At 40.7% G+C, this 22829-nt stretch overlaps 1 protein-coding gene across 2 annotated transcripts in view; it reads left to right on the top strand.

The window, feature by feature from the left end:
* The window catches only part of LOC126416345 (oxidative stress-induced growth inhibitor 1-like), a 116584-nt gene extending 94477 nt beyond the window's left edge, over positions 1-22107 (top strand). The window contains exons 1-6 of one of the 2 annotated variants that reach the window (XM_050084024.1): positions 11740-12061; positions 12163-12241; positions 12479-12636; positions 12992-13363; positions 19078-19446; positions 21288-22107. In XM_050084024.1, the coding sequence (XP_049939981.1) occupies positions 12175-12241; positions 12479-12636; positions 12992-13363; positions 19078-19446; positions 21288-21707 (1386 nt within the window). In that variant the 5' untranslated portion in view covers positions 11740-12061; positions 12163-12174 and the 3' untranslated portion in view covers positions 21708-22107. Of the gene's footprint in view, positions 1-11739; positions 12062-12162; positions 12242-12478; positions 12637-12991; positions 13364-19077; positions 19447-21287 lie in introns of those variants that run through there. The other variant, XM_050084022.1, reaches the window with a different exon arrangement.
* Positions 22108-22829: the final 722 nt, after the last annotated feature.

Raw genomic sequence — 22829 nt, 5'->3', positions numbered from 1 at the left:
TGAGGAGACTGTTCGTAGCCCCTTGGTTCGCCTGGGCCGTCAGCTGGTCAACAGTTCCACATCTATTTGCCTGAACTCATCTCCGATCGGTCGTTCACCCCTGTCATAAAGTTGCCGCGCCGCCGGTTTTGGATAGCGCCATTTTACCATGTGCAGTATGCTTTAGCCACGGCGTCAAGTGAAGTTTGCCGCCCCCCCCCCCTTTACCCGACGCGCTTTATATACCTTCCGGAACAAAGGCCGTGGTCACATTGTGACAGGATCATGTAGATTAATACAGTAGAAGCTGTACTGCAAGTCCTATTCTGAACGTGTGCTGGTTGCCAAGTAGGATAGGCTGAAGGGCAGACAGTGTTCATTAGCTGGTTACTCTGGGTACAGGAACTGTGCCGCCCGAACGAGGTCGGACAGGAATTGCCCCTCAGCCGACGTGGCCAACCTGGACCTGTGACAAGACCCTGGCCAACTACCTGTGTCCAAGGTTTGGCAGAGCAAGTTGTCTCCGCAAGACGCCGAGTAGCTTCCATCGTCTCTTGGACGAAACTTCCAGCGAAATAAACACGAAATCGGGGCTTCGCGACATTAATACAAGAAGGTAAGCAGTCGCAATACAAGCGTGTTCCAAGTGTTTCCTTTCTTCCAGAGCTCCAAATGCCCCGAAAATTTGCCGTTTGACAGCACAATTAAAATGTTCAAATGTGTGTGAAATCTTATGGGACTTAACTGCTAAGGTCATCAGTCCTTAAGCTTACACACTACTTAACCTAAATTATCCTAAGGACAAACACACACACCCATGCCGAGGGAGGACTCGAACCTCCGCCGGGACCAGCCGCACAGTCCGTGACTGCAGCGCCTGAGACCGCTCGGCTAATCCCGCGCGGCACAGCACGATTACACAGTTCCTATACTCTAAGAGCCAATTATTGTCTCTCAGCGTTGCAGGCACCTATGGAGGCAATTTACCTGAGGAAGATAATTTATGAGAAATTTCTTTACACTTTGGAGAATACAGTAACCAAGAGTCGAACGGTATGAAAAGGAAGCAGTAATTGAGAAGGGACTGAACGAGGATTATAGCCTGTCTCTGATGTCGTTCAGTCTGATCATTGATCAACCTACGAAAGAAACCAAGGAGAAATTTGGAAAGGGAATCGAAGGAGACGAAATAAAATGTTGGAGGTTTGCAGGTGACATTGTAATTCAGTCAGATGTAAAAGACATGGAAGATCAGTTGAACGGAATGGATTGTGTATTTAAAAGGTTATACGACGAAAAGTAAAACAAGGGTAATACTGTGTAGTAGAATTAAATTAGGCGCTGCTGAGGGGATTGGATTAGGAATTGAGACAGCAAAACTAGTAATTAAGTATTGCTATTGGACAGTAAAATAGCTAAAGGTGGCCGACGTTGGGAGGATTTAAAATACAGATTGGCAACAGAAAAAGAAGCTTCCTGAAAAAGAGAAATTTGTTGACATACATATTATAAAAAAGTTTGTGTGGGGGGGGGGGGGCGGGAGGGCGTGTGATTTCCCCATCTCTTTCTTCCTAAACCACTGGGCTGAACTTCGAGCACAAGCTTCTGAAAAGTGGTGCTACAGGAGAAAACTGAAGATTACATGCTTAGGACGCATAACTAATGAGGTGCTGAATCAGCCGAATATGAGAGAGAGAGAGAGAGAGAGAGAGAGAGAGAGAGAGAGAGAGAGAGAGACGAAGCCTCATGTACAACAAACACAGAGCAGTCAAAAGGCGCTAACGTTATTGGATTCGTACACGTTATGAAAAAAATACTGTGATTTTTAACACGGTAAAATACTCATGGGATGGTTTGGTGATGACCCAAAAAGAAACTTCGTTTTATGTCTTTCTTTCCTTCGTTCCTTTTCGAGGCCTTATCTTGTACCTTTCACGGTATCGGCCTGTTAATCTGAATTTGGAAGTGCTAGTGGTAAAGGGTAGCCTGATCCTCTTCCTGTTTGTGCGTCCGTGTCGTCGTCAACCCCACTCCCCACTCCCCACACCCATCCCAGGACGGAACTGTGTACCTTGTCTCTCTGCGTCTGGTTTTATCTCACGTGGAACCGTGTCAACGTTTTGGAAATGGTTGTGAATCGTGTAACCAGGATGGGACGTGGGTACTAGCCCAATATTCACCTCGTCAGGTGTGTTCCTCCGTTCACTTTGATATGACCAAGTACCTAATACGTCTCCACTCAGCGATAGGCTAAATGGGTGAAGGGATGTCAGTAAAAATCTTGTAGTATATACTAACCAGATTATACCTCGGCGGAAAGCGAGCGTGGCAAGGGCAGCGTGGTCTTACAACGAACCTTCGGGTAGAGGACAGATTTACTTACTTCCTGTTGTAGGAAATTGTTGAGAAGTGCATTACTAGGCGGGGTCTTGCTGGAGATTGTATGCCCTTATAGTGCTCTGACCTTTGAACGAACTTTGCCTGCCAGTTATAAGGGGCTCTACATTTTCATGTGGACTCTGAACAACAGTGCAGTGGCCAGTGATCGAACACGAGATCTTCGGCTCCGCAGTCTGGAGCTACACCACTGACCCTCCGAGTCACCCTTCCCTCTTAGAAGTGGTGGTGGGAGTCATAGCCATGCTAAGTCTACGGTTGCAGTGATGCGGTAGATGAATCCAGCTTAGAAAGAAGAGCTGAATTCGGTTTTACTTCTTCTTTTTAATTGGATATATCGTTCCACCGATAAGGGGCCCCTTAGCGAGCACCAATTTCCGCCGCTCACAGTTTTGTTTAAAAAGCCATCCCGGTTTTGGGTTGCAGTGGTTCAGGTAGAATGTAAAGCTGCCATTAACCCGAAGGCTGGCCGTTTAGTGGACACCTAATCACGGTGCAGTTCGATACTTTTCACGTTAACACTGCCAGAGGTTAAAAAAGTGACAACTGAGGAAAAGTTCCAGGATTGGGCGGGTATCGAACCCCAGAGTCTGTCGCTTAACCACTGAAGCACCAAGCAACGGAAAATCAGTATCATTGCGGCGGACGACGAAATTTGAACATTTTATCCCTTCTCCCCTCCCCGACACATACCTCATTCCATACAATTCACACGCGTAAAACTAATGACAGATGTTTTCAGATACTTCGTTCAACACTCAGAAGTTATCAATTAAGTGAGGCGCGTAGTTCAGAACCACACCCACTACAATCACTTCAGAGACCGATCACGTCTTTTGCACGAGGCTATCAGCTCTGGCGTTTATCTGTCCGACTAGTGTCATCTCGCTGACGAAGACTAATGTCATGGGCGTTTAGATTACGCTACGTCGAATTTTATCGCAGCTCCGCTGCGTATTAAATACTACTGTCCGCACGCGTGAAGGGAAAAAAGGAAAACAGTGGTTGTGAGCAGAGAGAATAAAGAGGTCGTTACACCCACAGCTAAGATGTAGTCCTAGGCCTACCAACTAGAAAAATGGGACCCGCGTTCAATTCTTCACTCAGAGCTTTCGTAATAAGTTCTTAGAGAAATATTAAGTTGTGCACTTAACGAAACGTAAAAACATAGTGGGCTTTGCCTAGTAACAATGGAATGTTCGTGTAATTCCCTTTTTAGTGAAACAAATTACAGGCTCCTCTTTCCTGGTAGGATACTGTCAGAATTCAATTTCTGTCTACGAAAGATAACTCTTACGAAACACTTGTGTGGCCCATACGCACAGAGGTTGCACAAAAATTTGGAAACACCGCGAGAAATGCATGTTTGAACATAAATAAAGAAGGTAGATAAGACTGCAGATTGCGCAGTTTTATTTGATCACGGGCAGCATCTGTACTATGTCCTAAATACGTTGCTTGTGTTAGTGACCTCGACCACTGGCAAATTGTTTGTGCTCGTGTGGTGGGTCCATCAGTAACCGACGTAACTGAAGTGTTTGGTGTTTCAAGACGCACCGTATCGAAGATTTATATCACACACAGGGAAAGGAGACAAGTATAATTTGAGTGGCTGTGACAGTCAGTCATTGAAGAGGACTGTGCCGAAAAACAGGACAACGGTGCAAAAGTGGCTGCAGAACTGAATGTCTCACTCGCGAACCCCGTCAGCACCAAAACAACACGGAGGGAGCTCCAGACGCAGGGAATTGCAGTGATACAAATACCCGTACCAGGACAATGCGAGGTGGTCCCATAAAACCTGGGCTATAGAGAAACGGAAAAATTATTTGGTCTGATGACTCTTGTTGCCCACTGTTTCAAACTACTTATCTCAGTGGTCGTCAAATTGCGCCCGCACTTCTCAGGAAGATGAAATTAAGTCTGTTGTAATGCTTCTCAGCGACTAGAAGAAAAATGAAATTCAAAACGTTTATTTTTTATTCATGTTCATGTCTCGTATTGCATAATGCATTTAAATGTAAGTAGAATTATTGCTATTAATCAATCATTCATAGGCCGGTATTACACTATCAAATTTCTTTGTCAAAGATTTGATCAAAGATGTGATCAAATATTCCGTCAAATATATTTGACAAAGTCGTGTATAGCGCTAGAAGGGGTATTACACTGCTATCATATTTTTCGTCAAAGTTCAAGATGGCTGACAACAACAACTTGTTATTAACCGCAGCAGTTGCATGTACCACAATTGCACTGTGTGCACATGCGGAAGAGAAGCGGGGAAACAAGGAAACGTACCTGGGTGAGGCCGTGGGTTTTACGACGACACGATAAAAAGCATTCAGCAAAAACTTGTTACGTGAGCTTATAGTGGAGGACGTCAGTTGGACATAAATTACTTAAGAATGGATGAGCATACATTTCTGTAAGTGCTCAATTAAGTGCATCGTCATATCAAAAAGCACAATATTCACTTAAGAACTGCTACATCTGCAGGAGACAGGCTCACTGCAACACTCAGATTCCTTGCTACGGGAGAGGGTTAGGTTAGGTCTCCAATCTTCTTCTTAATCTATTTTTGTATTCAGGGTGCCTCACTTTGTAAAGCGCCTCATCAGCTTCATACATTTCTATCAATTTTGTAGTTTTCGGTACACACCAATTGTATTTACCGGCAATGTTGTTCAAAACACTACAGATGACAGAACGCTGCAGCGATGCTAGCGCTCCAGGTGGTAACATGTCACATTGCAGTGAACGGAATACAAGCGACTTCTTTGATCAAATCTACAGCGAGGCCCTAGATTTGATACAAATACCCGTACCAGGACAATGCGAGGTGGTCCCATAAAACAAATTTGACATTTGACAAAGTTCCCTATGACACCATCAAATTTCTGTGAAAAAGGTAGTTGACAAAGATATTGGACAAAGAAATTTGATAGTGTAATACTGGCCTTACAGACAACACAGCAAGACTTCGTCAGGCAGTTACAGTTTCACAACTTTGGGACCGTTCGGGGTGGTGCCAATTGAAACAGGGCAGTCGACATGAAGTGTTCCGATGGATGCCGAGTTTTGACGATCAGTACTTGCCTGCCAGCCCCCAACTTGCCGAGTCCTTGAAGCAAATAATCTGTTAGATCACACATATCTATTTATGTACGTTACCAGTTAACAATAATATCGGTATACATGTGCGGCTTAAGGTGCCACCCCGACAATAACAGTATTGGCTCCAGTGAAAGATATCAAAGGCTCGGTTATGACTTGGGCAGCCATATCATGGTATTCCAGGGGATTCTTGTGTATTCTGCAAGGTTGCATTGCTACTGAAGATTGTGACCATTTTGGCTGATAAGGCCCATCCCATTGAACAATGTTGGTTTGCCAATGGTGATACTGGGTGTTCCAAGGCGCCAGAGTCCCTGTTCACACAGTTCGTATCGTCGCAGTTTGGTTTTGTGAGCTCGAGGATGAAATTTTGCAGCTGGCCGGTGTGGCCGAGCGGTTCTAGGCACTTCAGTCTGCAACCGCGCGACGCTACGGTCGTAGGTTCGAATCCTGCCTCGGGCATGGATGTGTGTGATGGCCTTAGGTTAGTTACGTTTAAGTAGTTCTAAGTTCTAGGGGACTGATGACCTCAGATGTTAAGTCCCATAGTGCTCAGAGCCATTTGATCCATGAAATTTTGCAACTCGCCTGGTCACCAGTTATCAGATGTCAGTATTACAGAGCCTTTGTTGTGTACCTTGGATAGAATGGTGCGTGACCGCGATCCACCTCCATCATTATTACCTAAACACTCACCCATTTTTGCAGGAAGTATGGTATAAGATTCCCCTGAAAACTGTACAGGACCTGTATTTATCCATTCCGAGACTGGAAGCTGTTTCGAATGCCAACGCGTTTCCTACAACGTATTAGACATAGTAATGTGTTGTTTGTAGTGTTTCAATATTTTTGTCCACGTCCTGTAGGCTCCATGTGATGTGCGACTCACATGGAAAATCGAGCGCACCCAAGGAAGGCCGGGCGTAGTTGATCTCAGGCGGATTAATTACCAAGCCAATGTGAAAGAAATGCTGAAATGTGTTAAACGGCAGGCAATCGAACGATGAGGCTGTACATCTCACGAAAACCGACTTAGAAGATTCCGAGAACCAACTTTCAGGACGCAAACCAGAAATATCCATCACACAGAGTTTGTGAAGAAGAAATTAGATTAATTCCAGTTTGCACGGTGCGGATAAGCAGTTACTCTTCGCGCTCTATCTCGAATTGATTGAAACGCGAAGAAACCTAAATGTGCGACTACGATGTAACAGAATCTACACTCCGTCGGGAACTCTTCAGTGATACTCAGGAATAGATGTGGCTGATCTCTTAAACGACTCACATTACGTCATAGAAAATTGCGTTGTAAAGCGAGGGATGAGCATTGACACACACAAATAAAAACAAAAAATTAAAAATAGTGTTGCTTGACGCTGCCGCTGTTACTACTAGTTTAACTTTTATACAGTGTATAGAATGTTTGGCTGCAGAGGTGACGACTCCTGAACTGTGCCTCTCTGAGCCATTGTGTGAAAAATATGAGGCGTAGAAGAGCTTAGTTTCCAGTAGTTAAGTCAGCCTCCGGTCAAATTTAAAAGCTCTGCAACATACGTAGGTAACTCTCGATGTAACGTGGAAATTATATTTATAAGGTCTCGTGAACTTCATAACTGCCGAAGGAGTATAAATTATAGTACTGATATAAAAGGAAAACTAGACTCAATTCATAATTCGATACGCCCAGGCCACCGTCTTGCCTGCCACGGGCTTTCCTATACGAAGAGTCAATAGGATATTAATGTGCAACGGACGGTTGCGTTGATTGATAAGATGCTGCGTTGATATCCCACATTTATCTGTGGACTATGTTTCTCATTATGGTGATCAAGGACTCCATACGAGAAACTGTAGCACTGCAGCCAAAATTTCAGCAGGAGAAATTGTTTTCATTATTACGATGTGAACAAGCTGCCTCCTATTAGTCAGGCCTTGGCAGCAAAGGTCGATAAAATTACAGCACATGATAGCCAATGTCGGGCAAGGGAAAGGATGGAGAGGATGCAGAAGCCGCTACAGATACTTACGTAATTTTGTGTCATACCAACATTCAAAAAATATCGACCGAGGCAGTCGGTTCCCTGTGGAAACTATAGACGCGAGACCGGGAAAAACAGAGGGCAAGCGATACAGCTATACTTTTACCCTGTAACTGATAGCCTGTTAATTTTCATGGCATATAATCAAGGCAACAGAGCTACGAATGTTATTATAGGAGACTGGTACAGAATTAAGTTGGCATTGTGCGTTTCGCTTGAGCGTCATCTGTCAGTGCCCACAGTCTGAAGGACGTTGATTGGGGTTGACTTTGACGTGGGGACGTAGGTAAGAGCATGATGAACCTCTTTAAAACTAATTGGCTGATCTGTGAATGAATGAATCTAGATCTTCAGATTATTTAATTAGTATTCTTCAAATGAGTCGTTGATCCAACAAAGAGGCTGACCTGGCAAACTGGTTTGAACACCTCCTTGATAAAAGGATTTATTCGATGTTTAAATCATCGTTCAGACATGTTTCTATTCTCACGACGCCTACCTTACTGTCGTGTTGCATAAACCTTAAAAGTACATAATACTGTTTTCTAGTTATCTACACTCAGCCGACCTTTAGTTTCTTACTGATAATTCCTGTATATTTAGCAATGTATTCCATGATGCCAAAGCGTCCCATTATCTAATGACAAATGATTCACACTATATTTTCTGATGCACATTATGAAAGTATATTGTAAAAGTCTTTGGTTGGTTGCTGTCATAGTTTTCTTCACGTTATTCACGTCTTACTTCAAGAAAGAATAGATGTTTAGTAGGTTTTCCGTGTAAGCGGTTACCTAGCCTACACATGGTTTTCCAGCAGCAGTGGTCAGTATTCAGGGATATGACAAGAACGATCATTCGAACGAAACAAGTCTGGTAAACATGGGCTCTAAAATACATACCTCAATAGCTAGGAAGCGTTTGTTCATCTTCGCTATTGTGAAACTTTCAGTGAATAAGACCTCATAGCTCTTCAGGTATTCGTTTTATAGTCCATGATTACTGAAAATTTTTGCTTGGATTGGTCCATAGTATCTCCTTCCAAAATACGGAAAGCAAAGAGCTTGCAGTAAAAGAGATTTGTTTCATAGTACAGATGATGTGGTGCTCGGAGCTCTTAGGGTCCGAATTTTAGAGCCCGTGGTTTCTCTCGACTTTTTTTAACTTCGAATGGTAGTTTTTCCACATCCTGAATATTGTTTTGAGCATTGTCGTATAGTTTGCAAGTTACACAAGGAAATTTCTTGACCCCTAATTCGTAAAACGCAGATTCATGAAATGGGTCTGCGGCATTTAAACCCAAAGGAGAGTTGAAGCTGACTTAAAATTTTTAGTGACACATCGTTTCTTTCCAGTCTGTTGTAGCATGGTTGTAATCATCAGTCCTTCGTGATCTATTGCAGAAAATGTTTTGCAGTGTGTATTGAGAACAGGTTCGTCATTTTTGTTAACATTCTTGATTTTTTTTATGAGATGGCAAGTAAGTCTGTCAGCACTTGGTTCCATAATTCAGATACTAGGAGCAATAGGTAATTAGGGTATAGACGTAAAGCACAAAGCAGTTCTTCCATGCAGGACACCATGCCTAAAGAAATCGCAGACGATAATTATCTAAACGCACGACTTAAAGCATCTGTTAGATAGCAGGATTTGAACGATGTTCTTAGCAAGCCCTGACTTGGGTCTGTAGAAATTGTACATCGTGAAAGATATTATTCTCTATTTTAATAAAGTCTTTCTGTGCGGGAAATAAATGTGATTAGTTTTGCACACAAAACGAAGAACCGCTTATCAGTTTTCAGATCCTATTTTCAGCTTGTTACGTCGGTTGCCATTCTACAGTACATAAATGCGATGATAAAACTGTCTGCCAATGCTATCATGTTTCGCCATCAACTAGATAACCACCGCAAATTGCTAGTTACGGAAAATCAGTTTAATTATTGGCAGCTTTTACGTGATTGTTTCTAGTCTTTAATAACTTTGGATAAAAGCCACAGAAAATTGTTTATTAATTTGTGATCTTAATTAGAATATCGGAGTATAGGTTAACGAAGGAATGCATTTCTAGTGGTAAACCAACCAACCCGCTGCAGTGCCAAAGCCATGTAGTCGGCCCGCAATCTTAATCAGATCTACCGGAAGCTCGTCAGAGACAAATGAAAATTAGTATGTTTTGAAACTTAGGCTATTGTCACAGTGTACATGAAGCAGATATTTATTGCGCGACCATTTTGTATTCTATACTGACTTTGCTCGAGCGAAAGAAATGAGATTTTAATAAAGCAATGTCCATTTCTACTCTTGTAGCTTCTGTAATTTCTGTAATAAAGTTCGTTCGTTCCTGGCACACACACACACACACACACACACACACACACACTACCTGTTGTGCCGAAGAAATGCGTTGGTAGTTGATCAAATCTATCCCTGGCTGAAGCAATTCTCCATTAAGGCGGAAATAATCTTCGTGCTGGACTGTTTGCATTAACTCTACCATCTGAAGTGCCACTGTGGAATACTATAATCTTACGCTATGACTGAATCAAAGACCTCAGCGAGCATATATCCGTCTAAGTGAGGAAGCATTTCTTCTGTCGGGCACATTGGTATTTCACGAGTATTGTGTGGGAGTGTTGTATCGTAGTTCTGTGTATTGTAGGTGACTGTTAGAGTGCGTGTACAATGTATGTAGTGTTGTTTCCCTAATGACGAATTCGGCGGACGGATCTCTATCAACAATCACATGCCTCTTAGTGAGAGAAGGTGGAAAGGTTTGGAACGGTGCTCATTGAAATTATCAATCTGAAACACTCTAAAGCTTCTGCGTACGTTAGAGCTGTGTGAACTGTCTTCTCCGTCTACACTAGATTCACGGAAGTGGTTGAAGCATGTCTATGTAGAGCTACATATTGTGAAATTTATCTAGGGCCTTTTTTTAAATATAAAATTGTAAACTACCAGCTGTGAGAACTGAACTGATTGTGTTAGATTATCCAATGCGCCGATGATGCCCCCCAATATCCCCACGATCCGTTTTTATGTTGCGACATAACAAGCATAGACCGTTTACTCTCTTCTTCGACACTCTCCCCGTTCACCACGAGAACTTGATATTCTGCAAATTTCTGTAAATCTACATATTCTATCCGTCCGGTATCTGATATTCCGATCTCATTTAACATAATTTTAGCTGTATTGTTGAGCTTATACACCTGTTGCTTTCCCTCTGCCTTGCGATCACCTCCGCTGTTTTCCATATATTCAGTAACCGTGCATGCAGTAGATATGTTTGCTCTCACGAGAAGCACGCTAGACATTGGGAATTTTTAGCGTATCTTTTTATTCTATCGGTTTCTGTGATGGTACTGCTGCGTAAATCAATCATTTCTCACTGTCAATAATCGACAATCCACACTAGAGTGGTAAAACTAGAGTGAGCAGAACTTACGGAAACTCGCTACAGATCTAAAAGCTTGTATTTCCTGCGCTATGTACAAGGCACTAGTAAACGAAATTTTGTGTTCTTGGTGTGACCTAACAGATATCTGCCGTGAAACAGTGTTCAGTTAACAATCTGAATACGCACTTAAGAGACAGTGATCCGACCATCATGTGTCTGAACACAAGATCACGGAATTTCCCCCGCAGTGCTACGTTATAACGTTGTTGTTGCAGGACCGAAGTTCGTATCTACGGCAAAGATGTAGCGAATGAGTATAAAAATGCATGTGCCCAAGCGATGCTTTTGTCAACGTTGTGGTATCACTCCCCAAAATTTAAACTACACCTGTAGATGAAATTGTCGGCCGTTTTCAGTTAAATCTTATCGTGGGAAGCCAACACATTTGTGAGCCTTGCACAAATGTCGGCAGTATAATTTATTTTTATTTGTAGCCGCCAATTGCCTTGTTGGCCATCAACGACAGTAAACAGTAGTATACATATGCCGCATGCTATTAAATGTAAATGTACCGGTACGCAACGACATTTTTTTCGCAGTTGTCAATAACGTGCGAACTCATAACATTACGTGTTCCGTTCGCCAACAGCGTAATGGCCATTGTATTGTAGCATTTTTGCTTGACTGATGCAGACAGTGCGTTCCATGTGAAATAAATGCACTAGTCCACGGTTCTTCTGGACACAGTGCTTCTGACTATTTTAGATGATAGCTGGCCATCGGAATTCGACCTGGCGTAATATCTTTGTCCAACAGCTGACGCTCATACGAACACCGACAGGAGAATGTAGAAAATGCGATCGCGATTAATCTGCGGAGGGATTCGAATTGAAGGAACTGTGATTAAAAACGATTTATACATCTCATTTCACTTTAGTGAAGAAAGTGTATGTTGTACTTAACAGCCGAGGATCTTAAAAGTAGTGAGGTGGACAGTTGTTTTGAAATTTAAACTAAATGTTTTCATGAACGTAACATAACTAAGAAAATGCAGGATATAGTGTTAAGAAATTATTCGTCAGTGTCACCAGAACGATGCCAGTTATCGTTCGACAACCAGACTAAAGTACGCACTTCTCCATTGTTTATTTTAAAAAGAAAATGCAGAATGATACTGTGGCTTGCAGGCACCGGCCAAACATAATTCTAATAATCGATTTGTTTTAGGTCGTGTGAACCATGAAGAACAACCTGGCGCCTGATTTCACGACGGACAACGAGATATACAAAGACGTAGTCATTGTAGGTGAGTAATTAAAGTACACACCAAATTATTTTCATTCTTCTGAAAATTACTTAACGCGGTTTCCAAAAACCTCGAGCCGTTGTAGTGAAAGCGTGGAAATCTCACAGTTTTGGCGACTGTTGTTTACATAATCTTCCGAAACTCATTATGGTAAAGAACGACGAGGAATGTGATAGTAATTAACGTACATTATAAAACGTGTATGAGGTTATACAGGGACAATATAATGTGTTTCAGGAAATGGCCCATCGGCTATGGCACTTTCGTTTCTACTGTCAGGAAACTTACCATATTACACTGGTGGAGAGCATCCAGATGAAATGTTAACTGCTCGGCTGAGGGTTACGTCACTTGATGTGACATTGTTGGATCAAGATTTGGAATTCCTGTCTCAGGTGAGCCAGAAAGTCAATTTTTGTTCAGCAATTTATTAGTATGAAAACAGATGAATGTATCTCTAAATTATATATTCATATTAGATGATGCGGCAAATAGATACCTGTTGCAAAAATTTACTTGTCATTTTGAAGCCTGATTAGTACTGCATGGTATTAACACTCAGAATAGTGGAAGTGTTGGTTTAATGCTGGTTTTCTTTTTTTTTCTTTTTTTCCCCCAGAAACACTTTAAAACACTTGCAGCAATCAAAACTCATAATGTTAAAATGCGCAGTAGCATGAAAGTATGTAGAACATGTAGACCTACTTACGTTTCTCTGTTCTGTGACTAATTGAACTACCAAATTTGCAGGGACTAGAGGGACGGTCACAAAACCCTGTTGCAGTGTTGATGGATAGCCTGGCTCGACCAGGAGCTGACATTGGCTTGGAGATTGATCCTTTGGTACAATACAGACGTGCACCAACAGGACGGCAGTTACCCTCTTACATTGCACTGGGACGTGGGCCTCCAGGTGGTGTATGGCGACGCGTTGATGGACAAGTGCTAGCACTGTCTCCAGCTTCTTGGATGTCATTGCCAGGTGTTCCCCTGGAAGGGAGTGGGCGTCCTCCTGCAGGAAGGGTTGCACAGTATCTTGCTGCATATCCTTCTATAACAGGAATCAGTGACAATTTCCACTCAGGAGTAGATGTAACACGCATCTCTCCTCCTCCTGTTGCTGTAAGTAATAAAATGAATGCTTAGATATTTGTTAATAATTTGTTTTTTTTATTGTAACTTTAATGAGTGAGTGAATGGCATCATAATGCTGCCGAACGCAAATTTTACAGCCTACCATCCCTGCCCCCCCCCCCCCCCCCCTGCCGCTCTTCCTCCCCAAATCTCCCTGCCCTCGCCCTCCCAGTTGAAAAGTTATTTACAATTACACTTGTAGTTACCATAATTACTTTGCAAATGTGTTACAATTTTACAAAATTCTCAGTAACATAGCACAGAAAGAAACATTTTTAGTGTTTATTATAATAAATTTGGTCCACTTACACAGAAGCTCAAAAAGTGTGCCTCGCAATTACTTATTAAATTCACTGTTTTGTGTTGTAGCATTATTTTGTTCATTTTGAATAGAGCATATACATGATGACATGAACTGCAGGTACATCGTTAAACACCTTTCCCCCTATTTCATTCCCATTTCTAACCAATTTTTGTTAAAATTCATTTCTTGACTGAAGTGGACTTAAAGTTTCCGTGGCTCTGGCATTGTATACTGATGTTGGCAGTGCTTTGACATTGGCCATAGCCAGTGAGAATAGCTGAATCTAATGGTTTCTTTTGTTGGAAGGTAAAGATAGATGACATTTGTTTCTGGCATGGAAAGCAGGAAAAAGCTAGATGTGCTGACAGCCTGACTGACATTTAGTGTAGCGATTGATCTAGGTTAGGTGGCAGTGTGGCAGATTTATCTTGGCGAAGCCAATGAATCTTGACACGAAAATATGGTTGCCGTAATAGTGGTGTGGAGAGTAGCCAGACGTGGACATACATCATTGCAAGATCTACTTGTATCTCTTATTTCCAGTTTTGTTGAAAATTCTAATGTGGTTAAATTTTAGCCTAATGGGACAAAATACCAGCTAATTTTATATACAAACCATTTGAAATTATGAACAACTATTCTGATTGGCTACCAACAACTCGCTCATGATTTGTCATATTCAGTTCCCATTGTTCATCATATGAGTTGTTACCAATATTCGCAGGCAATGCAATAGCTGTGAAAGTTTTAAGTGCTCTCTTACCATTTTTTAACCCATTTAGCATGCATAATCTAAAAACTGATACCCTCTCTAAGGTGAAAGAGGGTTTGCAGTAGGTACATTAATAACTATGTCCTTGACCCTTTCGCATTCACAGTGGTTCTCCTTTGTGCATGATCTGGCTCCTGCACATCTTTTCCAACAACTCATCAGACCAATGGTTTTGGTAGAGTCCCTCCAACATGACCTAGATATTTGCAATCCCATCACGAACTCTTTCTCTTGCCTGGCCTAGTCCTTTCCTTTTCCGTTCCACTCTTCTGTTCACTGCTACCTGAGCCATTGCTGTTTTATTCACTTGTTATCAATCAAATATCAGGAAAGCTTAAGCAAGATTAATGATATATTTATTACATGGAGAAATAAGACTACAGAGGTTAACAGATAGTGTTCAATATGTAATGTTTAATGGATAGACTGGTTTCAATATTTGCCATTCTCTGTAGCTCATCTTACACCTTAGCCGAGAACTGCAGTCGAGTAACAGACCTAAGTAGAGTAATGCTCCTACTGTATATCAATGTAGTCATCATGTAAGGTGAATGGCATTAATGTTCAAACAAGTCTAGTCAACAAACAACATATTAGAGCATTGACTGTTAACCTTGTAAGTTAGTGCTCTCATTGATGGTGTATACCCACACTGTGGAAGATGTGTAAAAATTATGAAATGAATAATTTAAGCAATAAAGGTAACAACTCACAAAAAATGTGGGGTGCTGAGTCGTCGTTGCTGTGGTCTTCAGTCCAGAGACTGGTTTGATGCAGCTCTCCATGTTACTCTATCCTGTGCAAGCTTCATCTCCCAGTACCTACTGCAACCTACATCCTTCTGAATCTGCTTGGTGTATTCATCTCTTGGTCTCCCTCTACGATTTTTACCCTCGACACTGCCCTCCAGTACTAAATTGGTGATCCCTTGATGCCTCGGAACATGTCCTACCAACCGATCCCTTCTTCTAGTCAACTTGTGCCACAAATTTCTCTCCTCCACAATTCTATTCGGTACCTCATCATGTGATCTACCCATCTAATCTTCATCATTCTTGTGTAGCACCATATTAAGAAAGCTTCTATTCTCTTCTTGTCTAAACTTTATCGTCCACGTTTCACTTCCATACATCACTACACTCCATACAAATACTTTCAGAAACAACTTCCTGACACTTAAATCTATACTCGATGTTAACAAATTTCTCTTCTTCAGAAACGCTTTCCTTGCCATTGCTAGTCTACATTTTATACCCTCTCTACTTCGACCATCATCAGTTATTTTGCTCCCCAAATAGCAAAACTCCTTTACTACTGTAAGTGTCTCATTTCCTAATCTAATTCCCTCGGCATAACCCGACTTAATTCGACAACATTCCATTAAACTCATTTTGCTTTAGTTGTTGTTCATCTTATATCCTCATTTCAAGACACTGTCCATTCCATTCAACTGCTCTTCCAGGTCCTTTGCTGTCTGTGACAGAATTACAATGTCGTCAGCAAGCCTCACAGTTTCTATTTCTTCTCCATGGATTTTAATTCCTACTCCAAATGTTTCTTTTGTTTCCTTTACTGCTTGCTCAATATACAGACTGAAGAACATCAGGGATAGGCTACAACCCTGTCTCACTCCCTTCCCAACCACTGCTTCCTTTTCATGCCCCTCGACTCTTATAACTGCCATCTGGTTTCTGTACAAATTGTAAATAGCCTTTCGCTCCCTGTATTTTACCCCTGCCACCTTGAGAATTTGAAAGAGCGTATTCCAGTCAACATTGTCAAAAGCTTTCTCTAAGTCTCTTAATCTATCTTCTAAGATAAGTTGTAGGGTCAGTATTGCCTCACGCGTTCCAACATTTCTACAGAATCCAAACTGATCTTCCGCAAGGTCGGCTTCTACCAGTTTTTCCATTTGTCTGTAAAGAATTCACATTAGTATTTTCCAGTCATGTTTTATTAAACTGATAGTTAGGTAATTTTCACATCTGTCAACACCTGCTTTTTTGGGATTGGAATTATTATATTTTTCTTTAAGTGTGAGGGTATTTCACCTGTCTCATACCTCTTGCTCACCAGATGGTAGAGTTTTGTCAGGGCTGGCTCTCCCAAGGCTGTCAGTAGTTCTAATGGGATGTTGTCTACTCCCGGGACCTTGTTTCAACTTAGGTCTTTCAGTGTTCTGTCAAACTCTTCACGCAGTATCATATCTCCCATTTTGCTGTCGTCTACATCCTCTTCGATTTCCATAATATTGTCCTCAAGTACATCGCCCTTGTATAGACCCTCTATATACTCCTTCCACCTTTCTGCTTTCCCTTCTTTGCTTAGAACTGTTTTTCCTTCTGAGCTCTTGATATTCATACAAGTGGTTCTCTTTTCTCTGAAGGTCTCTTTAATTTTCCTGTAGGCAGTATCTATCTTACCCAGAGTGCTATATGCCTCTACATCCTTACATTTTTCCTCTAGCCATCCCTGCTTAGCCATTTTGCACTTCCTGTCGATCTCATTTGTGAGGCGTTTGTATTCCGTCTCGCCTGCTTCATTTACTGCATTTTTGTATTTTTTCCTATCATCAATTAAATTCAATATAGCTTCTATTACCCAAGGATTTCTACCAGCTGTTCTCTATTTACCTACTTGATCCTCTGCTGTCTTCACTACTTCATTCCTCAAAGCTACCCATTCTTCTTCTACTGTATTTCTTTCCCCTGTTCTTGTCAGTTGTTCCCTTATGCTCTCCCTGAAACTCTGTACAACCTCTGGTTCTTTCAATTTATCCAGGTCCCGTCTCCTTAAATTCCCACCTTTTTGCAGTTTCTTCAGTTTTAACCTACAGTTCATCACCAATAGATTGTGGTCAGTCCACATCTGCCCCTGGAAATGTCTTACAATTTAAAACCTGGTTCCTAAATCTCTGTCTTAACATTATATAATCTATCTGAAACCTTCCAGTATCTCCAGGCCTCTTCCATGTATACAGCCTTCTTTCATGATTATTGAACCAAGTGTTAGCTGTGATTAAGTTATGCTCTGTGCAAAATTCTGCCAGGCAGCTTCCTCTTTCATTCCTTCCCCAATTGCATATTCACCCACTAAGTTTCCTTCTCTTCCTTTCCCTACTATCGAATTCCAGTCACCCGTGACTGCTAAATTTTCGTCTCGCTTCACTATCTGAATAATTTCTTTTATCTCATACATTTCATCAATCTCTTCGTCATCTGCAAAGCTAGTTGTCCTATAAACTTGGACTACTGTTGCTAGTGTGGGCTTCGTGTCTATCTTGACCACAATAATGAGTTCACTATGCTGATTGTAGTAGCTTAGCCGCATTCCTATTTTTTTTAAAATTCATTATTAAACATATTCCTGCATTACCCCTATTTGATTTTGTTTTTATAATCCTGTATTCACCTGACCAGAAGTCTTGTTGCTCCTGCCACCAAACTTCACTAATTCCCACTATATCTAACTTTAACCTATCCATTTGCCTTTTTAAACTTTCTAACCTACCTGCCTGATTAATGGATCTTACAATCCACGCTCCGATCCATAGAACGCCAGTTTTCTTTCTCCTGATAACGACGTCCTGAGTCATTGATAGTCGTGTAAATAAGACTGAGAATAATCCTTGGATTCAGAAATGGTTGCTGTATGTTTAATTTGATTCATTATTTTAAGTGTGTTCCCAGACTTTGATGTATTACTTTCAGTTCTAAGAATGTAATATGACCAGTTTCAGTAGTCATTCATCTCTATTAGTTGTCAACAAAACTAGGGCTTGGAGTAGAGTAATGAAGAAATGAGTGAATACTAAAATTTAAAAAAGAAGATAAACAAAAGCAAGTATCTCATTGATAGGCAGCCCATTTCATGTTCCATATCTTAGACATTTGGAGTGTTTATTGTTGTTATCGTGAGTTGAATATTTCCTCCTCAAATCACATTGAGGTCAATGTACTGTTATTTTGTGTCCTTATCTGGACTTGATCTCTCATAAAGTGTGATGGACCTGGAGAAATATTGAGAGATAATGGATTAAAAGGAGTTTTCAATATGGTATTGCAAACTCAAAAAGGAACTGTTACCTTTCAATTTAACCTAGACCTCGAGCAGTGTTACAGATCACACACACAAACGAGGGCTTTAATTTCACTTTGTTGGCTTCGCCAACTCGAAACAAAATTCAATTTTCAACCTAACCTGTACTTTGAGCTTAACTACAGATCAGTTTTTCATGACAACCTACATTCCAAGAAATAATAAATATGCAAAAAAGTGCTGTCCATATTCTGTTCCTTCCATTTGCACACACATCTTGCTATGTACCACAACACCATTGTGGCATCGTGTATGGGTAGGTTCAGTTGACCCAAGATGACACCGTTGCTCAGATCACTTGTTAAACTGTAAGCCCATGTAGTTGATGACATTTGGCTATTAATTTGTCTGTCAAGGTGTGTAAGCAGTCTTCACAAATGCATGTGTGATTTGGAATGTTTGTGGCTGACTCTTTACGTAAATTATGATTAAAGTTGTAAAATATGTAATAAAAGAATAACAAGAAGTAGACACTTAATTTAAAATTGTTAAATATGTGTAAGCAAGTGTTTTTCTTGATATTTTCAGGAAAGTTCTGACAAGCTGTGGAGGGTGGAAGCAACTGATGGTCGTGCAGTATTTAATTACAAATGCAGGACAGTGGTCCTGGCAACTGGAGCACATGATGTACCTAATCAATTGGGAGTGCCTGGTGAAGACAGCTTGCGATGGGTTTTCCATGATGCCGCCTCCTTGGAGCGAGCTCTTGACTGTCCTGGTATGATAGGCACTGGCGTAAACCCTGTGCTTATCGTAGGTGCAGGGTTGAGTGCTGCTGATGCTGTCATAGCTGCCCGCTTCCGTTCTCTTCCAGTCCTACACGTGTTTCGGAGGCGTCTTGATGCACCGCTGTTTGATCATGTGCTGCCTGAGAATGTTTATCCTGAGTACCATAAGGTAAGTCTTGGTGTATATTGGTTTTAATTTTCTGCTGTTCTGAACTAAATGTAGTGATGTGACAAATAACACAGGGGAAGAGAGGTTGGTGTTGATCAATACAACTTGAAACTGAATCTGATATCTCACACAAGGGAAAGAAAAGTTAATGAAATGAACTCTCATAAAAATAGAAGATCTTCTTACTAAAAATAAATAGGGCCTGATGTAACAGTGCTAATGAAATAAAGGAAATGATTCTAAAACCGGATGTGGGAATGGGAAACGTAGGAATTGGTGTGGGGGAGAAAGGATCAAATGGCTCATAAAGAGTTCAATGCAAGGATTCACTTATTACCTAGGTTTCTGAAAAAAATATATCCACCATGTAGTACATGCAAGAAACTGTTTGGATCATTTTTAGGTGGAACTGACCTTTTATATTTCTGTATTCCCAAAAAAAGTTGTGAAAGCTAGAGAGATTCTTAAACAGATTCAGATGTGTGACACACAGCCTGTGAGTATAGTGGGATATTACAGTTTTACCTTTCTAAACCCTGTAACTTAAATCAAAAACAAAAGTCATACAAACTCAGTATAACAAACTGGTGTGTTATTGTGTACTTCCACACCCAACACAGCACTACATGTCAGCAGGAGATACAAGACTTCCTGTTACCAATTGCCGTCCTGACTAGATACTTACCTTGGCCACATAATGGTTTGGCCAGGGTTACCTTGACAGTTATATTAACTTTCATTCTCTCAGTAAATGCCAAGTGAAAATAGTGTGTTCTTCAAACCGGTCTCCACAAAAAAATTCACTCTCTCTGCCTGTGCCACATGCACGTTTCTAGTTTTATAATAATCATAGGTTTCATTTACTAATGGCACAATTGTTTATAAAAGTGAGTGTTTTTAGTATTCATTGTTACACTCTTCCTAATTTGAATGGAAATGCATATATTTTTGTACAAACTAGTGGTCTGCTTTAACATTAGCTTGCCTGGTGATCAAGTGATAAAGTGCATGCATGGAAACAGAGAGGTTGCAGGATTAAATCCCAGTCGGATGATGGATTTTTCAGTCTGCATTTTAATCTGCGTGAATAGTTACTAGAACATCATGTGGTTCAGATTCGACATTAAACTTTAGGTCCCCTCTTCCTACTTAGATAATAGCGGTAGGTTATGGCTATGCAAGTTAAAAGACTTGCATCAGGACATTGAGTTACACATTATTATTATTATTATTATTATTATTATTATTATACTGTTCACCTACAATATTCAAATATTATACAAGGAGTTTTGTCTATGTACATCAGTTTTCTAAACGTCACTCCTTTTTCTACAAATCACGTATCATATTTCAGGACTTCAAACAATTATTTATACGTGGCATACAGAAAATACACACCCGACTAAATTAATAAATCCTCATTACTGTCTTCATTCATTGACTACATAGCAGTTAATATCCTAGAATAAAATACAATATTATTCTTTATTTCACAAAACAAGTAAGGAAGAACAATGTTTAAAGTACTTACGCATTCGTATTACACAGTTCGGAGTTCATAAGCTCGCGCTCTCTCTCTCTCTCTCTCTCTCTCTCTCTCTCTCTGCTGCTGCTGGCGATTTCATTTCACAGAATTTCTGCTTTACAGCCCATTCATTTCATTTCAGTTGCTCTCTTTCTTAAAACATACTTCTTGACACTTTATGAAGTTGTACCCAACATAAAGTAATTGGTGCAGTCATACAGGTGATTTGATAACTTGTTTTCTTCAGTGTTGCTTTTCCTTTGAGATGAATGTGTGTTCAGTAAAGGCAAAGATAAAGTGAAATATTTACTTTCAGGTACGTCAAATGATGGCTGATGGAGGTCACTGTTACCCAAGGTACCAGGCTCTGGCAGATGCTGCTGTATTGGAGTTCTCTGAGGAAGGGACAGGTTCACAGGCTGTTCGATCAGTGCTTATTCGTGGAGCGGACGGGAAAAGAGAGCGAGTCCAAGTGTGTGCTGCTGCTATCCTGACTGGTGCTAGGCCTAATCTCTCATTTATTCCTGAAGAGCTTGTGGCACAACTTACATGTAATTCAGCAAAGCCAGTGGATCCACGTCGTAATCCAATTGCTGTGGATCCTTACACTCACAAAGTGCTCCATGCTCCTGCAGGTCTTTACGCTTTAGGACCTCTTGTCGGTGACACCTTTGTGCGATTTGCTGCTGCTGGAGCCCATGCTGTTGCTGCATCTCTGCTTGGTGACCTTACGTAACCAACATAAGGGATGAAACTTGGTTGACTTTCTTATTGTGCTATGAAAACACCAACAGCTGGGTAACTTGCCAGCTACTACAGTGGCATCTGTGGATCGCTGTATATAAATTCAACATGTCTGTGATATTATTTTATTAATTTCCTGTTGTGTATAAACTGATCCTTGATGTGACAATGGTATTCTGATCAGATACTGAATGATTTTGTAAATATGTGTGTAGGATATAGTTTTTCATATTGTCAGTCCTATGTTTACTGACTCTAATATTGAGTCCAAAATCAGTATATTAATGCAGCAAGCTGTATTGGTGGGTGCTATTTTTATGTTCCATGATGCATTGATGTCTATTTATTTATTTTCATATCATTTTTAAAATATATAAGCAGAATTTTATTTATTTGTGTTGTTTTATCATTATTTCACCCAAAAATTTAAAAGCATGAAGATTTTATTTTTTAACACTGGCAGTATTTACAGGAAAATAAATTACATACATAAAGCAGTATTTCACTGGGGAAATAGTAGTAGAAGGTGATGGGATTGTTCATTAGACCATTGTTGTTGTCATTAGAGATTTTGCAGAAAGAATTAAACATTTCAGGGGGGAAAAAGATCTTTGCTAGTAATGACATTACTTTTATACCACACTCTAGCACTACATTAAATATTAAACTTGTTTCACATCCTCAAAGTTCGGTCAGACTCTGACTGATTAAATCTGGTTTTGCACTAACACCCAAACCTCCAGGTGTCAGACACTCAGTTTGGTACTAGACATGTATGTAGATAGACTATCAACCAAAACACTGATTTAGTTCGTGCTATGTGCTGTCATCCAGTAGAAAATGTGTAAATAGTAATTAAAAGTAGCACCACAAGTGCAGAACATCGGAAAAGCATATTAGTGAGAGATGATCTTGTAGCTCTCGTGTGAGTGAGTTTGTAGAGTGTCAGGTTATCGTGTCAAAGATTCTGCATTGAAATTCCACAGATGACAATTTGTTTCAACTGTTTATATATGAAACGGTTGTAGGGGAGAACATTTTCCTGACGTGTGAAAGGACTTTTCGGAGTTTGTAGCAATGTTCGTTTGGTAGTCTGCTTTCGCTTCTTTTGTTG

This window comes from Schistocerca serialis, chromosome 8 (genome assembly GCF_023864345.2).
Source record: "Schistocerca serialis cubense isolate TAMUIC-IGC-003099 chromosome 8, iqSchSeri2.2, whole genome shotgun sequence".
Classification (NCBI taxonomy): domain Eukaryota; kingdom Metazoa; phylum Arthropoda; class Insecta; order Orthoptera; family Acrididae; genus Schistocerca; species Schistocerca serialis.
This window is presented reverse-complemented; position numbering and strand designations above follow the sequence as displayed.